Source organism: Anabas testudineus, chromosome 22, assembly GCF_900324465.2.
Source record: "Anabas testudineus chromosome 22, fAnaTes1.2, whole genome shotgun sequence".
Taxonomy (NCBI): Eukaryota; Metazoa; Chordata; class Actinopteri; order Anabantiformes; family Anabantidae; genus Anabas; species Anabas testudineus.
The window spans coordinates 1,472,670-1,487,434 of NC_046630.1; the positions used below are offsets into that span (position 1 = coordinate 1,472,670).

Consider the following 14,765-nt stretch of genomic DNA (forward strand, 5'->3'; position numbering starts at 1 on the left):
CGTCCAAACCAGAGCTGGACGAGGCTGCAGAAACTACCAGCTAACTTTAGGCCTACTCTTTTAGATCTACCAGTCAACATCACAGGCAGTCGACACGGGAGCTGCAACAATAACGTACGTACAGTAGGTGATGAACAGCACAAGTGAATCTGTCGAGTAGGTTTAGACGTTAATTATAAGTGGCTTCAGCAGTTATAGTGGAAAAACATCTGAAATGGCCTGGAAGTGAGACGCCTGTGTCTCAGGGACATTAGTCTGATGTTGTGTGCAGGCAGTCTCCAATAAATGATCAATAAATACAGTAAGGAAGACGGGATCCATCGCAGGGTGAACCAGTCAAATCCTCCTCAGTGTAGTACATTGTTATAAGTTCAGTATAACACATCAAACCAGGGTAAAAGAAAATAAACCTGTAACGTTATTCAGTAATATTCCTTCATTTCCACTGTTCACACAGCTCTGTTGCTTCTTTTGTAGTTTGATCCAGTTATGAAACAGATACATGGAACTCTCCAACTTGAAACTACACATGCTGTATTGTTCATTTGTATTTCTACAAAGTTTAATAATCACATTTAAATTGTTGTTGTACAATGGCACTACATCATTTTCCTTAAGATGCAGAAACTGTATTTTAAAGTAGATTTGAAAACTTGTCTGCAGACAAAATGTGCTCAACCAAACTCTAAAAGCTTCAGATTCACTCAAACGTATTGGAAACAAGGTCAATCCCTGAAATCAGACTCATTATCAGTGTGAAAAATGTTTGATCTGATACAGCAACATACATTGATTTATCCTCAACTAAGAATCCGTGTGAGCTTGAGCCTGAAATGAAGCGTCCCGTCATTAAAAGAGCAGTTCAGCTACAGCAGTGAGATCAGAGGAGTGAAAGGCTCCATGAGCAGAGAGGGAGCAGCTGGAGAGATGAAGCCCAGAAGAGAGATCAGACAGAAGAAGGAGAGAGCTGCCTCACAGGTGGATCCTGGAGGTTCCTGTTCCCAGCACAGGTATTCTCTGAATGAATGGAGAAGGACAGAAAAAGCTTGTTAGCAGAAAGATACAGGTCACTCTCTTCAACCTGTTAGTTAGGTACATATTACTGCTGTCCATTCAAAGTTAATAAGACTCGTACATGCAATAGAACCATAATTAAAGGAATATTATACAGTATTAACTGGACTTGTTTGTACTGTGTACTGGAACAGTGAAATTCTCGAGACCTCACCAGACATTAAACGAACATGAACCGGGGTTCATACAGAACTCACTGTTTCTAATCATACGGCCGGTTCTGCTGCGACATGCGATAAACAACACTGAGATTTCCTCAGTTTACGTTCTGTGTCACACTCACAGCCCGGAAACCAAAGACTGTTCCTCAAACGAGAACACGTCCGACACAGACTATCTCCCTTTGTGTTCTACATGTTACTCAGCCTTTTTAAAAGATCTGATGCACATTCTTAATGCGACCACTTTCTACAGGACTATTACTGCTGCTCGTACCTGATTTATTTTGTATGAAGGAAATCTGGAATCTTCTGCGAAGTTTGTTCTTGTATTTGTGATTTTTGAAGTCCTGTTAGATCATATTTTAGTATTTTCAACTCTGCTACAGTTCTATTCTATTCTACAGTTTTATATATATATATCTTTATAAATGTATTGGTTTCATGAATCCCATTGAATATTCAGCTGCAGCTGTCTCATCATCTCTCTTGTTTTCCATTCTCTGTGCCAACAGACTGTTTCCTCCTGTGTGTATCAGATATTCAGCTTCGTTTCTGTTCAGCTTTTCTATGAAACTTTCCAAACATGAGTCAGTGATGAGACCTGAACACACACTCTCTCTCTCTCCTGTGTGTTTTGTTGCAGACCTTCTGCTGTCTGGGTCACAGAGCACATCATGAGCCGCATTCACGATTGCTTTAATTGCACCTGTGTCTGTGTGTACAGTGTGTGTGTGTGTGTGTGTGTGAACAGGTGGACTAGACTGGGGCACGCCATGGGGGTCAGGACCAGCTGTACGCATCACTGATATGATGTGTGTGTGTGTGTGTGTGTGTGTGTGTGTGTGTGTGTGTGTGTGTGTGTGTGTGTGTGTGTGTCCTTTGTCATGGGTTTACATGCGTTGTGAGGGTGTGTGTGCACTGAGTGTGATTTTGTACTTTCATGTGTGTATTTCTGTGCATTAGTGTGTGTGCAGGTTTGTCCTCTGGTGTGTGTGTGTGTGTGTGTGTGTGTGTGTGAGTGAACAACATGTCTGTCTAACCTGCAGCTGTTGGGCTGTCAGAGCTTCTACCTGGGCTCTTATGTCCTGCCCTCAGGGGTGTGTGTGCATTCGTGTGTATGTTTGGAGTATGGGGGCAGTAGGTTTTGCTTAGCCCTGGAGGCACCCATAGGGCGGACACATTACACACACACACACACACACACACACACAGATTGTGTCTGTGATGGTCTTTGTTCAGGTTCTTGGTCTGATTTAAAATTTGAAAAGATGATGAAAACCCAAATAAATCCACTGCTTGTGTGGAACATGATCACAAACTGTTTTCATGGAGTTTGTGAAATTACACAATAATTCATGGGAACTGGACTCAACTATTCAAGTAATTTAGTCTGAAACATTTATGAAGGACATGAAACATATCTACAACCTTATTTTCTATAAAGGAATTCAAGGTGAGTGATGTCACGATCACTCCCAAATCTATTGACCAGTGATCAAACAAAGGCAGAAAAATCCACCCAGGAACTAAAGTGTTACAGCTGATAGTCAACATGCTCTCACCTGGACTGTGAAAGTTTCAGCTTTAGAAGAATAAAACCATCATATTGTACATAGGTCAAAACAAAGGCTTCATGTTTAGCTGAATGACAGTAACTGAAAATCGAGTGCTGATAAAAGTTGAGATCTGCACTCATCCCTCTTATCTGTTTTTTTATATCTGGTGATGTCAAAAATGAGAAATTACTTTAAAAGCTTTTATTATTTTCACTCACTTGTTTTCATACAAAGTCTGGTTCCACTTGTAAAGCACAACAACAGCTGCAGTGGCGTGTGCTGAGTGTGTGGAAGCCAAAACCAGTTGTCACTAAAAACATGTCACACATTTGTTCTCAGTGGAAAGAAAATGATCAGAAATGTTGAGGATTAAAAATTTCTACTGAAATGTGGATATTCAGTAAATCTGACTGATGTGCTGCCACTGTGTTACTTCTGGTTTAGTAACACCAGAACAGTGACAAAATACAGTGACAAACCCGAGTGTCCGACCTGGGGCCACGTGCAAACACTGCTCACATAAATATCTCGTTCGTATGTCGTTCAGATAAACGTGTGAATCCTGCTGATTTATATACAGAGCACAAAAAGTAGTGTTTATTTTGAGCTCTGTGACTAGTTTGCTTTTTGCTCTTTAACTTTAACAAACCCCACTCAGTAATCACACTAAAAGTCTGAAAGAAACATCCAATCGCAAATAAGTGAGACGAACAATGCTAAAACACAGGACTGTGTGTGGTAACTCACTGTAACTGTCCCTGTCCTCGATGTCGGATGTCTCACGGAGGCTTGGCTGCGGCTCTGTGCTGTTCTAGGCCCAAGATTAACACCTGACTGGGAGCTCACCTGAGAGAGGAAGAAACAGAGAGGGAGAAAGAGATTGGAAGAGAGATGTCAGGAAACAGTAAAGGATTGTAAAGGGATAAAGGACAAGAGACACGGGAGGAGACGAACGGTAAGAACAACAGAGAAATGTGTGTAGTCACCTGAAGGCTAATTCATGACACAGCAGAAACGGAAAAAAACAAATTTCACTTTATTCTCTTCGTTTCAACAGTGGGAAAGAGAGAGAGAGGTGGTGACGGATGACGGGAGAGCGAGTAAAGGAGAGAGACAAACAAGAGAAGGGATAGAAGAATAAATCAAAACGGCATTATCGGGCTGAAACGTTGTTTGTCTTTGTTTTCTAATCGGCTTGTTCTTTCTTTGAGCGCAAACTGATGAAAAGTTGCAAATTAAAACAACGAGCATCAGGCCGAAAACAATTCTCTCCCTCTCTCCACCACGTTCTCCTAATTGTTTTACAACTAATCGCTTTGTAAAGAGCTGTGTAGTTATTATCCCTCCCTGTACATCTACCAATGCTGCTCACACACACACACATGCAGAAATACTGTACACGTCAGCACAGATGACGTGATGAAGCACAGCTACCCCCAGCGCTGCCTTTTCTTTACATGTTTTGGTTGGTCCCTTTTAATGGTTCATATATTGAACAGTGAAACAAAAGACAAATGAATCTTGAAAATGCAAAAATAAAGTCGAGATGTTTTGGACAAAAAAATACAAAATAAAACAGAATCTAAAACATATTGGAATAAAATGTAATCTCTGAATACACAGGAGGAAACCACTCACTGTTGTATCCCTTTGTGTTCTCTAAGCATCAGATCCCATAAAGGTCACCAGTGCTGCCAAGTTGGCATGTTGAATTCCCACTGAAACCATCGCCACCCCAACCCCTACAGTTAGTAGGGGTTAGGGGTGTTAATTAATTAAGTTAATTAAGGACTGAGCTACAGTCCTTAATTAATTCACATTTCCATAATAGAGAGAAGCTAATTACACACAAACATCCAGAAACCAGGCTTAACCATGTTACACGCTGGAATAAAAATAACATATTAATTAACTGGTGTTTGATTTCCTGGTGTGAGAAGGTGATTTTCAGAAATCACGTTTTGAAAAGAAAACTGGAAAAACACAGAGGGAGACAGTTGAATTCTAACAATGCAAACACGCTAATGTTCAGCAGGTAAAACACTGAACCCGTCCACTCGGACTGCAGGAGGCAACAAGCTGCCAGCTAGAAAAGAAGAAAGTTCGATTAACATCATCTTACAAAACGTGTCTTGCTCTTACAGTCTTCTTCTTCTTCTTCAGTTACTACAGTACTACAGTTTTAACTTCTAATGCCTGAACTCTACTGCATTGAGTTAGTCCGGTTCAAACCATTACACAGGCCGGAAAGCCAGAAATTGAGAAAGTGATTTTAGTGATCAGCATCCTAAAGATTAAATAATGTGATTTTGTGCTATGGTGCAGTAACAGCTACACACTTTGGAAAAGGACACATTGACTTTCACTGTTGGAAAAACAAGCACAGGCCGGTCTGCACTGTATCCTCTTCAGCTAAGCCCCGTTCCTCTTTAAGAGAGTCAAAGTTGATAAATAGAGGAGGTAGCAAGGTTGCAGAGATGCTAAAAAAATGCCAAAGTCATTTGCATGAGGAAATAGAAAACTTAAAAGGAGCACAAACACGCTAATTCAGCGATGAAATGCTGATGAATCCTAATGAAATCTGACTGATAGTAATTATGCTGATGTTGTTCTGTGGACCTTAACCTCTTAACTAAAAAACTGAGAAGTCTGCAAATCCCCCCGTCCATTAACACCTGAGGGAGGAGAGGAAGGAAGGAGAGGAGGCAAGAGAAGAGGAGAGGATATAGGAGAACAAAGAGAACAAAGAGAAGAAATGAAGAGACGAGAAGAAGAAGAAGAAGAAGAAATGAAGAGAGACGAGAAGAAGAAGAAGAAGAAATGAAGAGACGAGAAGAAGAAGAAGAAGAAGAAATGAATACAGACGAGAAGAAGAAGAAGAAGAAATGAAGAGAGACGAGAAGAAGAAGAAGAAGAAATGAAGAGAGACGAGAAGAAGAAGAAGAAGAAGAAATGAATACAGACGAGAAGAAGAAGAAGAAGAAATGAAGAGAGACGAGAAGAAGAAGGAGAAGAAATGAAGAGACGATAAAGAAGAAGAAGAAGAAATGAAGAGAGACGAGAAGAAGAAGAAGAAGAAATGAAGAAAGACGAGAAGAAGAAGAAGAAGAAATGAAGACAGACGAGAAGAAGAAGGAGAAGAAATGAAGAAAGACGAGAAGAAGAAGAAGAAGAAATGAAGAGACGAGAAGAAGAAGGAGAAGAAATGAAGAGAGACGAGAAGAAGAAGAAGAAATGAATACAGACGAGAAGAAGAAGGAGAAGAAATGAAGAGACGAGAAGAAGAAGGAGAAGAAATGAAGAGACGAGAAGAAGAAGAAGAAATGAAGAGAGACGAGAAGAAGAAGAAGAAGAAATGAAGAGACGAGAAGAAGAAGGAGAAGAAATGAAGAGACGAGAAGAAGAAGAAGAAGAAATGAAGAGACCCGAGAATAAGAAGACGAAGAAAATTAATATAGACGAGAAGAAGAATAAATAAGAGACGAGAAGAAGAAGAAGAATAAATAAGAGACGAGAAGAATGAAGTAAGAACTAGAATAAGACGAAGAGACAAAGGGAGAAGAAATGAATACAGACGAGAAGAAGAAGGAGAAGAAATGAAGAGACGAGAAGAAGAAGAAGAAGAAATGAAGAGACGAGAAGAAGAAGGAGAAATGAAGAGACGAGAAGAAGAAGGAGAAGAAATGAAGAGACGAGAAGAAGAAGGAGAAGAAATGAAGACAGACGAGAAGAAGAAGAAGAAATGAAGAGACGAGAAGAAGAAGAAGAAATGAAGAGACGAGAAGAAGAAGGAGAAGAAATGAAGAGACGAGAAGAAGAAGAAGAAGAAATGAATACAGACGAGAAGAAGAAGAAGAAGAAATGAAGAGAGACGAGAAGAAGAAGGAGAAGAAATGAAGAGAGACGAAGTTAGGAGACAGATTAAGTATGAGAGAGAAGGAGGGAATTGGAAGAAGAGCAGCGGACAAATAAAACCAGAAAAAAGGTGAGAGGATGAGAGTACAGGGGAGGAGGAGGAGGAGGAGGAGGAGGAGGAGGGGACGAGGTTACGTATATCAGCACCTCTCATCTCCGTCCAGCCTCAGAAATGGAAATGAGAAAAATGCACACCGGCCTCATTACATTCATACCCACTGTGGGGCTCGGCTCGGACTAACACCTGGAGTAGAGAGGTGAAGTGCAGTATCGTGGCCCTGTATAATGTCCTGAGATAGCAGATCAGGCTAATGCGTGGACCACTAACCTGTTTCACTGCCGCTGTCTTTGCTTCCTGCTGCGAGCCACTCCGTCCTCTTCTCCCTTTCTCCTCCTGCTTCACTCGCCGACTATCCGCCTCTCCTCTCCTCTCCCCCTCCTCCCTATCTGCCTCTCTCATCACCGAGCAGTTAATTTTAGGATTAATACGCGTGGCGGTGGCGGCTGGCTCTTTTGAGGGATTTGTAGCGGAGCTGCAGACACTTATCTTGGTCATTACGGCGCCCATATTGGATTCAAGCGTTTTAGTATCTGCCAAACATTCGGCTGCGGAGGAGTCCATCGGGGCGACACGCGCCCGGGGATTAAGATAAGGAGGCCCCTCATTACGACTCCTCTCCTCCTGCGGTGCACTGACACTCGCGGCAACTGTGACTTCTCCTCTAGTGACATCACAGAGGAGGTACAGGTCCTCACCTCCCTTCTCGTCCTCGATGCCAGAGGACAGAGGAAGAGGAGAGGAAGGGTTGTCGTCGTCTGGTTTGGAGCCGGGCCCTTGGAGGGGGGCAGAGGCGCTGGTAGAGAGTGAGGACATGGAAAATGAGCTGTAACAAGGCTCCAGGAAAGGGGAGGAGCAGCTCTGGAAATACAGTTGACCCTGGCTTCTATCCAGCACAGACTCCTTCTGAGGAGACAAGTGGCTCAGATTATGACCTGGTTCAGAATTAGGCCCCTCTTGAGACGAACACTGAAAACTACCAGTGGGTTCTGAACAAGGAGAGTAGGTTAGACTGGCATTCAGTTCATAGCCAGGATCCAGTGAAGACAAATACTCCAAATTCTCCTTCAGCAGGTTCCTCCGTGGCTTCTTGGTGAGCACCATGCTGTAGCAGAGAGGCGGTCCCAGATAAACCTCCTCAGTACAGGCTGCAAACAGTGTCTCCTCATCCCTGATATCTGGGCTCGGAGGCAGGGATAGAGAGGGGCTAGTTGGCCCTTTAGTGCGGCTACTATTAGACGCATTGTTAGCTTGGCTGTCAGCAGGCTTCAAGTCAAGAGCACGGAAGTTGTCCTTGGAGTCAAGGCTAGAAGAGGAGCACGTGGAAACTCGAGCTGAGCTGGAGGTTGATTTTTTCTCTGTGGTGCTTGTAAACAGCTCGGGGCTCGGGCTGTCGAGGCCTTGTGTTGTCGGGATGCTGTAGGGAGCCGGAGTGGAGCTCTTGTCCTCAGAGCACTGACTGACCTCACCACAGTCGCTGTCATGGGACGAGAGAGACAGGTAGGAGTAGAAGTCTCCCTTACGAAGGTGAAGAGGCCGGTGGGAGTGTTCAAGGACCTGAAGCAAGAGAAAAGAGAAAGTTTGAAAAGATCTTATTGTTTGTTTTTGCTGCTTTTGTCGAACCAGCTGCTTGGTTCAGAACCACTAAACTTTAGTGGTGTACTTCACTGTTGCTTGTTTTACTTTCTTCGTTAGTTGTGTCTTTGTGTAATGTACATTTATTTATTAGTATTAATAGTATTTATATTTTAACATGCATAATTAACAAACCATCCAGCCTCGTTTTGCATATTAATATTTTACACTCAGACACATTTTACCAAAGTTTTCTGCCTGAGTTCTTTCTCTTTTTTGAAATCAAATGAAGACTGAAAACTGATTAGCTTTTAAATTACTTCACTAGAAAAAGATACTGAAGAAATTAGTCATTACATCCTAAAAGTTATGATCTGTGATGCGATTTATTGAATTACTACAACTCGGTGAACAAATTAACGGAGATAACTTTTGCTACTTTTAGATTAATTTGTCCTTAAAATTTAGAGAATATTTGAGGTCAAACACGATTTATTGATGTTGCAATGAACCGTCTGTACACTATTTACTGTACTTTCTAGAATTAATACTGTACCTTGTCTCTGATCTGTGCTAGTGAAGCAGGACCTTGGTCTGGGTTGGACCCGCTGCACTCGGCCCGGTTCAGTTCTTCAGGCTGACTCTCTTTGCTCTTCAGTGCCAGTGAGGTTAAGTCAATAATCTCCATTACGAAGTCATGCACGTTCTCTTTCTTGGTCTCATCTCTGCTGCCTGATTGGAGGGACGAGGGGGAGATGAGGTGGCTGCAGCAGGAGGAATGAGAGCTGTGCCGTTTTTTAGGTGGCAGCGATGATTTTCTGTCTCTAACCTCGCTCTTTGTCTCCTCTGTCACAAAAGAGGAGAATTTGAACTTTTCCTGAATAGTGATGGCCTTCCTTCCACCTGTAGCTGGCCTGCCTTTGTGCAAGGCATCATGGGATCTGCAGTCCTCAACTGGTGAGAGGGAAGGAGGGGAGGGAAGGGAGGAGCTGTGGCAGGGTAGCTCCCCCCTGAGCTGTCCCACTAAAGAGGAAGCCCGTTTGGACTGGACGGGAAGTTCACAGGATGGTGATGAAGAGAGCTGCTTCACTGAGTCACTAACATCCTGAACGGATTCCCCTGTTTTGGAAAACGCATACGATTCCCTCAGCGACTCTCCTTTCTTTATAAACACACTCGACTCCTCTCTGAGGAGCTCGTCATCTTCATCTTTTGCTTTTAAACAGCTCTGGTCCACATTTCCATTCTCCATGTCATCCACAAACTGGCTGATGTAGCTTCTTGTTGTGTTCCTCTTGTTCTCTTCTTCCTCCTCATCCTCATCTCTTTTCATTTTGTTGTTGCTGCTGTTAATGTTGGTTTCTATTAATTTAGCAGCTGAACGGTTTAGAAAACCGTGCTGCTCCTTGTTCTGAGGAGAACATGAGAAGGTGGAGGATGGGTGGGTCCCACACTGCAGCTCATCCCGGAGGCCGGCCTCTGTTTTAGAGGAGGAGGAGGTTCGAGGACATCGAATCCAACTCTGCAGCTCCCTTTTCATGTACTCCAGCCCCAGGACATATGACCCTTCCAGCTCATCCTCATCATCCTCATCTTCTTCATGTCCAGAAGAGGCACCACTTAACCTTTCCTCTTCACCGTCTTCTCCCTCTCGGACACCGAGCTCCTCCTCGGTGAGCGTGAGCGTGGACGATGACAGAAGGTCGCTGTCATCTTCGTCCTCATCTGTGCAGGCCGACACATTCACCACCATGCTCAAACTTGTGGCGTCTGCTTCCTCCATCCCTTGCCCTCCTCGGCTGTTTCCGTGGCCACGTTTCTTGAAAGAGCTTGAGTTGGCATTTGCAGCCATGCTGACATCCAGGAAGCCGTGCTGTCGTTTTCTGAGCATGACAAAGTCTTCGGACCCCAGAGACGAGTCCTCAGTGCTGCTCAGCTCAGTTAGCGATGCTGTTGCTGAACTCTCATATATCAGGGACGGGGGTCCTCTTAGCGAAGAGCCTGAAATCCCAGAAAGAGGGGAGTGTCGACCACCAAGAGAGGGGGAGGCCGTGAGTTGGCTCCGCTGCGGGGAGCTGCTGCGAAGGGTCATGTCCGAAACACTGCGTGTCATCTTCATGGTAAGAGGACTCTGAATGTTCTCCAGGCGTTTCAGGAGATCAAGGGTTCTTCGGCTCAGCTCCCCAGCAGAAGGCTCTCCTCGCACACTGGGAGTGGTCTTCTCATTTTCTGGTTCATCCACCATCCCATCCACCACTCGGCTCTGCCCCAAGTCCAGTTCTCCTAGGCTGGTCTGGCTGCCTCCCATCTCCCCTTCAGCAGTGCGACACGGGGCCAGGTTACTCTCCAGAGAGGCACTACGCTGCAAGGGGTCTTTGCAGGGGAATAACTCCACACCCAGGGCCAGCAGAGACTCCAGAGAGGAGCCCTGAGACAATACTGGACTTGAAGCTTGGCGGCTGAGAGCAGGAGGAGTCTCCAAACTGCTAAAATGTTCAACCTTGTTCAACTCTGTGATGTCACATTGAGACGTGAAGGGCTTGGAGGAGTCTACACCAAGTCCTCCGACCTCAAAGTCAGAGTCAGAGTCAGCAGGAGTCAGTATGCCACGTCCATTTATTAGAATCTCGACAGCCTCACCGCCTCCTCTCCCATGCCTTCTTCTTTTCTCATCCTCTCTGTTTCTTTTGCTTTCACCTCTGACTTCATCCCTCCTCCATCCTTTCTCCCTCTTGTTTTCCCCTGTCTTGATTCTTTGGTTATATTTGGTGACACAGCTTTTGTGCAGAGCCAAATCAGTATCATCGTTCCTCTGTCCATTTTCCTCCTTCTCCTCTCTGTCATCCCCTTCTGCTGCCAGGATTTCAGAGTTAGTTGTTGTCTCTGTGTCTCCTGTATCACTGACAATTCCACTCTCACACTCTGACCGTCGACTGTCTGCTGACTGGCCACTTCCCCGGCCACCTTCCCTCTCGCTCTCTCCATCCCGGTATCCAGTGATCCTATCTCCTCCTCTGTCATTTGATATCAAACCTCCGAGAAGGTCTGGTAGGGACTCGATGGAAGAGAATGAAGAGTCCTTACTCAGGCTTTTCAGCAGGAGCTGCTGTTTCCGTTTTCCTGATTTGGTTTTGTGCACTGAGGAGGAAATGTAAGGAAACTGAGGCTGTGTGTATAATTCAACATTATGGAGACTGAACACCTGATAGATCTGATTGTTGTTTGGGGGGCGAGCTTGAAAAGTCACATTGGGCTGACCCTCTGATGAGGACATCACATCAGGGCCCTGACTATCTGAGACACTGGTTTGTAGTGAGTTGGGTGGATTCCCATTGGACAGAACACAGTCTGAAGGCAAATTTGGTTCCGTGGGGAGGTTTAGTGTAAGATCAGGTTCTGGTATTTCTTGTGGTTCTGGTTCTGTGATTGTCATGTCTGTTTCATCCCATTCCCACGAGTCATCTGGTGCTGGTGCCACTGGACCAGCTGGGACTGTGCTGATGTGGTGGAGGTCGACTAGACCGGGTTCAAGAAAGTTCCCAGGAACCTGCAGAAAAAAGGCAGCAAAGAAAGAAAAGAACTAGTTCAGTGAGGATAAAAAGCACAAACCATGAACCCACATCGAAGGTCTTAATCCCACTGTGTGTCAAACCGCTTTGCTCATTTTTCATGTCAGAAAATGTCACATGGAATCATCTTGACAAAAATCAACTTGCACTCTATATGAACTGGGTCAGACTGTAGCAAAGAAAAGAAATGAAAATTAGAACATATTTCAGTACTGAATCGTTCAAGGGTACAGTTTCTAAGGTCTTAATAAAAAAAACAATCAATAAATCAAGGACTATAAGTGTCTCCTCAAAGGACAGTATAGTTTTCTTTAAAATGACCTTCTCTTGATTCAGTAAATTACTGTATATCTCATTTTAAAGTCTCCTGTTTGACACCGGAAATCACTGATGATATAAAGTTGACAGAATTTAATACATTTAAAAAGCACATGAATAAAATTCACCTAGTTCTATCCTTGAAATCCTTGTGAAATGTGTGATTCTCCCCTGAGTACATGTCAGAAAAGCCCAAATTAGTAATTCAGGCAATTACGGAGAACTAAATCAATATGTTTCAATATATTCCTTGAAGCAAGTTTCATTTTTATGACACCAGCAAAGAAATCTGTCTGATTACGTTTAGTTTCAGGTTACTAACAGTATTTTCTAGAGAATTCCAGAATAGAGCACTTAATGAATGACCATTTATTTGTAGTGGAATCAGGTGGAAGTTAAAGGTAACTACTGTCAAATCCTGAGGATCCAGTTTAGAAATGTGTTGTTGTTAAAGAAAGGAAAGTTTTCTATCATCACTTAAAGTGCACAGAACGTTTTATTTTGTGCTGTGAAACACTGAGGGAGTAAAGGTTATGTTTTTTTCAAATGCTGTGTATCTTGTTTTAGCACCAGACTCTTTAAAAAGACATGTTGCGAATCCTCCGTCCCTTCTGAGAGCGCCGTCTCGTCTCAGGCCTTCGTTTGAAAGAGACACACTGACACCGACTCCGGCAGAACACGTTCTGTGATCGTTTAAAAAAAGAGTAAAATCAGCCCACCCCAAAGCAATTGCTCATAAATCTCAACACAAATTATTCTGCTCTGGAACAAAGCGATGAATTATTCAAAAACGACTTCTGAGAGAAAGAGCACGAAGCTGAAAACCCTAAAGTAAATACGTAATCAAAAACCTTTAGAAAGCTCGGCTGTCTAAAAATATGCTTAGACACAGGAATTCTTCCCTTCCACAGACATAATTATACAAATTGCTCCGTGTCTCGTTAACAAGAGAGAGGGGTAATTCGTATTAGCCATTCATAGCCTATTAATCTAATAAACTAGTTGGCTCTGTGTGTGAGAGAGAGGGTGTGTGTGTGGATATGGCTCTGTGTAATGAATTTCTATTAGATTTGTGTTTATTCCCCTTGTGCTGATAAGGGAGATGGGGATAATGACTGAACTGGGTTTTGCCACTGCAGAAGCATTCGAAAACACATTCAGCACTGAGGGGAGAAGCTATCAATCAGCCTAATCCAATCAAATTGAGTATTTGATGACCTACGAAAATCTTGTATATAATTTATATCTGTAATTTAACTAATTTCTATATTTTCGTAACAGTTTACAGCTGGATTGTGGGGGGGGTTTCTAGGTGTTCAGTGGCCACAGTGGCTTCAAATACACATTTTCTAACTTTAAAGGGTTGTTGGGAACCTGTCAAAGAGCCTGAGCTGGCACAGCAGACAAATTTACCATTCAAACAGTGGTGATCATTTCCCATCCAGACCCCAGCAATATGCCAGGGTGTTCCATCCTAAACTGGTCCAGATGTTTCTGAAGCACTTTGAGGATTCAGGATTTAGCCACAGGAGGTCCAAATGTAATCACACTAAATGTACAACATACTGTAGTATATTAACATTTGATGTCTGTACTGTGTAGGTGTAGATTTGCTCTAGAATGAGGCCTACAGTAACCTGCAATACAATAACAAACGCGTTCTCATCCTCTGTTTTATTCACTTTAGACAAGAGGGAAAATAACATTGTGCTGATGTGTGAACTGTACACAAACATAAACTACCAGTCAAAAGTTTGGATTCACATAGAAATGATGTTTTTGAAAGAAAAGCAGATTTTATAATATCCAATGAATCAGAAATCATCTGTGCATATTGTAAATAACTATTGTAAATGGAATATTTGTATAAAGGTCTATGATCAGCTAACATTAGTACGGTCTTCCAGATGCACGCTGTGTTTGTTAATGCAGCTCATTAACTTAAAAGGAGAACTGATCATTAGAAAATTAAAAATGATTGTAACACAGCTGAAGACAGGCACAGTATATTTTCATAAAAACACGTTCATTATTACTCATTATTCATCATGTGAGTCCAAACTGGTGAGTGTTTTTATTTTGCTGGTCACTTGTGGTGCATTAACATATAATGTGAAACACTTCAGTTGTAAAATCATTCAGTTAGCATTCAGTCGATAGAGGAAGGCTACAGAAAGGGTCAAAGGTCGTGTTCAACTCTCAACATACACGCTAACATAGAATACTCTACAGTAGTACAGTACTCTGCAGATAACATCCATATGTTGGTAAATTGTTTAAAGTTACATTGGTTATAAGTAAACGTATTATTCTTTCTCTCTAAATACACTAATACTTAAGAGCAGCACTGAGCCGATGGAGAGAACAAACAACACGCTGATGAAGCTACAGTGACAAGAAAAAGTATGTGAACCTTATGGGATTTCATGTTTTTCTGCATTAATTTGTCATAAAATGTGATTCATCTAAGTCAGTATTAACAAATATAATGTGCCTAAAATATTAATACAAAAATATTCTGACCTGTCTGATGATGGTG

General features: G+C 42.8%; 1 protein-coding gene across 1 annotated transcript in view; it reads right to left on the reverse strand.

The window, feature by feature from the left end:
- Positions 1-879: 879 nt before the first annotated feature.
- akap6 (A kinase (PRKA) anchor protein 6) overlaps positions 880-14,765 on the reverse strand; it is a 151,548-nt gene continuing 137,662 nt past the window's right edge. The window contains 4 exon segments of the mRNA XM_026340395.1: positions 880-1,017; positions 3,539-3,637; positions 7,035-8,321; positions 8,896-11,886. Coding sequence (XP_026196180.1) covers positions 973-1,017; positions 3,539-3,637; positions 7,035-8,321; positions 8,896-11,886 — 4,422 coding nt within the window. The 3' untranslated portion in view covers positions 880-972.